This window comes from Abrus precatorius, unplaced genomic scaffold, assembly GCF_003935025.1.
Source record: "Abrus precatorius isolate BTA unplaced genomic scaffold, Abrus_2018 Scaffold5, whole genome shotgun sequence".
Classification (NCBI taxonomy): Eukaryota; Viridiplantae; Streptophyta; class Magnoliopsida; order Fabales; family Fabaceae; genus Abrus; species Abrus precatorius.
In genome coordinates, this window is record NW_020874395.1 from 15,189,657 (window position 1) to 15,194,197 (window position 4,541).

The 4,541-nt window shown below is 39.8% G+C and overlaps 1 protein-coding gene across 1 annotated transcript; it reads left to right on the forward strand.

Annotated features, from left to right (window-relative positions):
- The first annotated feature begins 1,857 nt into the window (after nt 1–1,857).
- Nucleotides 1,858–3,419, forward strand: LOC113866779. The gene is made up of 3 exons (XM_027501579.1): nt 1,858–2,312; nt 2,442–2,659; nt 3,040–3,419. Exons 1-3 carry the CDS (start codon nt 1,858–1,860, stop codon nt 3,417–3,419), a joined length of 1,053 nt encoding a protein of 350 aa, XP_027357380.1.
- The last annotated feature ends 1,122 nt before the right edge of the window (nt 3,420–4,541 follow it).

Sequence of the window (4,541 nt, forward strand, 5' to 3'; positions counted from 1 at the left end):
TTCATGCATCATACTTGTTAAAGAGAAATTGACTTAAGACTACAGTTGGCACAACTGGGAAACGCTTGTGTTAGGATCAATGACAAACCTTGAGGGTGGTAAAAAGGGAGATGACCCAATGGTGCAAAGTAGCTCACTATGACCGGATCACGTCGTCAGCAAACTTTTGTCAAGCTTGACGTGAACACTCGTTACAAGGATTGTAGTAGGCCCATTCCTGAACGACACTCGTGAAGTGTAGGATTGACCATTATCATAAAACTTTGAATATGCTGGATGTGATAGTAGGGAATGGAGTCCTCCGATCGCCTTGAGATTGAAAGTGAATTAAATGAAAATTGGTACATGAGATCCCCATGCATTATATGACAACAAGAAATTATCATAAAAGAAGAAGTAACCTCCATAAATTACTTGCATCATGCATCGTCTCATTTATGAATATTAGTGAATTTCGTTTTATCTTACTTCTAATGCAACATTAATCCTTTGATAGCCTTACTTTTAAAGTATTTCTTTTATGAGTATTCTATTATTTTGATTGATATTATGGACTCACCCTTTCTTTTCTTTTTTTGTTTTCTTCTTTGTGGTGTATGTCTGTTTGTTTGGTGCATTATGTAAACTGTGTGCAGATGGGTTCCAAGATGATGAAGGTGTCGGTACTCCCAACCGAGGATGACTTGTGGATCTACGATGATACCACCCAGCAGACGATCTACCAAGGGTTCGCCAGGATGACTCTTGGGTCAGTTACTAAGGTGGGTTGGGAGACCCGCTGTATCACAGATATGCATGTTGAGATTATTTTTTCTCTACCTTTGTATACTACCAGTATACCATTCCCTCTCATTCCACCTGTGGTTGCCCCTGCTTCCATAGACGCTGATATTCCTGTTCCCTTACCTATCCCAAACAGTACCCCCGATTCTTATGTACCTCGACCCTCTTCCCCTCCTCCCGTTGAGCCTGAGTGTGTGGATATTCAAGTGATTGAGTCATTTGTTAGACCTCGCCCTCCTACTTCACCCTGCCGACTGCCACCAATTGATGAGGCCAGACCCTCACATTGTAGTCCTTCACCACCCCTGTCCTCTCCATACTCTCACATACCTCTACCTACTGTCAGCTGGCTGGAAGATGTAGACGAGGACCTGCCCAGTGTGCCTTCCGACCCAGACATTACCCTCTCTACTTCACCTGACTCTGATCCTCAGAGGAGTATATTCCTCTAGATTGACTTGGTGTTATGTATATCCATATAGGTGTCCCTTTTCTTTTTTGCACGATGGGAATTTTGAAAAAATTGATATGGGGATTGGTAGTTACTTTTTGAATGCTTTGGATAATGTATAGTTATGTTTTCCCAGGGGTGTGACATGTGTTGGAATCTCTTTTATCTTCTTTGATTCTCCAAATGAACTATGTTTGTGACTACGTATGGTGAATCAGTTAATTTTAAATTTCGCTTGACAAATTAGTTTAGCCTTTAAATTACATTCAGATTGATTACATCACGGATAATGCACATTTAAAATACGAGTAATTAAATAAATATTTGGTTATGTACGTTAACTCCTATATTTACAAAATTATATGTGATATTACGATCAAGTATTATGCCCTTAGATACACATTTACTATGGTTGAAGTCTGTGACGTTAGAGTGTCACAACTAAAGTGGTATCAGAGTAGTTCGGTCTATTTGGCTTTGGGCATGGCCAAATTTACCCGATTTTACGCAGCTAAGATAATTGAGAACTTTTTAGCTTATATAATGGACTGTTATTTGCTCTGTCATGTTAGCATGAGATATTCTTTTGATTTAATGTATCTACCTTAAATTTTCAGAATCTCATGGCTAGACGACCAAGGGACAAAGTGATCGATGCCCTGTTTGAAAGAATAGTAGACGTCTTAGAACGACAAAATACATCTACCCCAAACCGTGGATTGTCCGAGTTTCGCAAGAACAAGCCTTCTCAATTCCATAGTGGATTTAATCTTGATGGTACCCAGCTCTGGATAGAAGAGCTAGAAAAGATTTTTGAAGCAATGGCTTGTACTGATGAAGAGAAAGTCATGTATGTTGTGTACATGCTCATCAGAGAAGCCAAACATTGGTGGAGATTTGCGCGTCAACAACTAGAGGTGAAAGAAACTCATATTGGATGGTTAGCCTTCCGTCGTCACTTTTTGGAAAAGTACTTCCCAAAGGATATAAGAAGGAGGAGAGAACAAGAATTTCTCAATCTGCGACAAGGAAGAATGAGTGTTGGCGAATACGCTGCAAAGTTTGATGAGTTGTCCAGGTATTGCCCGTATTTTACTCAAGCTTATGATAGGTCCCGATGTTCAAAATTCGAAAGTGGACTTAGGCCCGACATCAAACAAGCCATCAGCTTTCAATAGGTGACTCATTTTCCAACATTAGTAGATAGGTGCCGAATATTTGAAGATGACACCAAAGCATATCAAGCGTCTTGGAAAGGTACTGGACCTCCGCGACAAGTAAATGCTTCGAACTCCAGAGGGAGAGAAAGTCAAGAGAAACGCAAGCCTTATTTCAATCCTAGCCGCTTTCGAGGGAACAATTTCTCAGGGAATCAAGGATCCAGTGTGGGGAGCGTGAATCATTCAAACATTCGATGCAACAATTGTAACAGACCACATCTAAAAAGGATGTGTTTCCGTGATCCAATGATATGCTTTAAGTGCCAATAACGAGGTCATCTTAGTAGTTACTGTCCACAAAATAAGGGGAGATTTCTTAGAAATAATGGCGGGAACCAGAACCGAAGTGGAGGGAATGAACATGGTCGAAGTAGTGTGTGTAGCCGTAACTCCAATGGACCTTCTAAAGTTCCTTATGAACGACCAAATACAAAAGGCAGGGTGTTTACTATGAATGTGTGGAGACTACTCAATCATATGACTTAATACGTGGTAAGTGCTTCATGCACGGAACTCTCTTAAATGTGTTGTATGATTTTGTTACAACCCACTCATTTATTTCTGATTCTTATGTGAAACAATTAGGTTTACCTACTTCCCTGATGAAATGTGATGTTCTTGTTTCCACACCTACAAATAGTTCTGTGATTGCACACTGCATTTGCTTGAATTGCCCGCTCCACATCGACGAAGTTTTCCTTGTCAATCTCATCTGTTTGCCTCTTTTTGAAATAGATATTATTTTAGGAATGGATTGGCTTTCAGTCAACCGTGTTTTAATAGACTGTCAAAAAAGAACCTTAATCCTCAACCCTCAAAATGACAAGGTTGAGGATAGTAATCTAGATGGCTCAAAAATCTCAACTGTGAGCGTGACCAAGAAGGATGCAACTCAGATGTTCATGATTCTCGCCTCTAAAGATAACAAGGACAACCCTCCTCTGGATAAATTGCCAATTGTTTGAAGTTTTACTGACGTATTTCTAGATGATATTCTAAGATTACCGTCCGTAAGAGAAATTGAATTCTCTATAGATCTGATGCCAAGCACTGGTCCTATTTCCATGGCACCTTACAGAATGTCTCCTACTGAACTTGTTGAGTTAAAGAAGCAATTAGAGAAATTACTGTCAAAAAGATTCATAAGACCTAGTGTCTCGTCATGGGGAGCTCCTGTCTTACTTGTTAAAATGAAGGATGGAAGCATGCGGCTATGTATTGATTGTCGACAATTGAACAAGGTGACCATAAAGAACAAGTACCCATTGCCACGAATAGATGATCTCATGGACCAACTGAAAGGAGCCACAATATTCTCCAAGATATATTTATGATCGGGATACCATCAGATTAGAGTTAAAGAGGAGGACATTCCGAGGACTGCTTTTCGAACTCGCTATGGTCATTATGAATATTTAGTAATGTCCTTTAGAGTGACAAATGCTCCTGCAGTGTTTATGGATTACATGAATCGTGTCTTCCACCCCTACTTAGACAGATTTATGGTCGTTTTCATAGATGACATCTTTATTTACTCCCGTAACCATGAGGAGCATGCCGAGCATTTGAAGATCGTGTTGGAAATCCTATGCCATAAGCAACTCTACGCCAAGTTTTTAAAATGTGAGTTTTGGTTAGAAAATGTACAATTCTTATGACATGTGATTTCCAAAGACGGTATTGCAGTAGACCCTTCAAAAGTAGAAGCTGTGTTGCAGTGGGATCCACCCAAAATGGTTACTGAAGTTTGAAGTTTCCTCGAACTTACTGGTTATTATCGCCGTTTTAATGAAGGGTTCTTGAAGATATTTGTTCCTTTGACTCGTCTGACTCATAAGAACTAGCCTTTCAAATGGGATCAGAAGTGCGCAACTAGTTTTTGTGAGCTAAAGAATAGATTGACTTCTGCGCCAATCTTGATTTTTCCTAACCCTTGCAAGAAATTTGAAGTATATTGCGATAATTCTCATCAAGGTCTAGAATGTGTGTTGATGCAAGAAAGGAAAGTAGTGGCATATGCATCTCGGCAATTGCAATCACATGAGAAGAACTACCTGACTCATGATCTAGAATTGGCTGTTGTTGTC

Coding starts and splice junctions, on each gene's coding strand:
- LOC113866779 (XM_027501579.1), top strand. CDS start 1,858: ATGGCTAGACGACCAAGGGACAAAGTGATCGATGCCCTGTTTGAAAGA. Junction 2,313..2,441: donor AAGTTTGATGAGTTGTCCAG/GTATTGCCCGTA, acceptor ATTAGTAGATAG/GTGCCGAATATTTGAAGATG. Junction 2,660..3,039: donor AAACATTCGATGCAACAATT/GTAACAGACCAC, acceptor TGAAACAATTAG/GTTTACCTACTTCCCTGATG.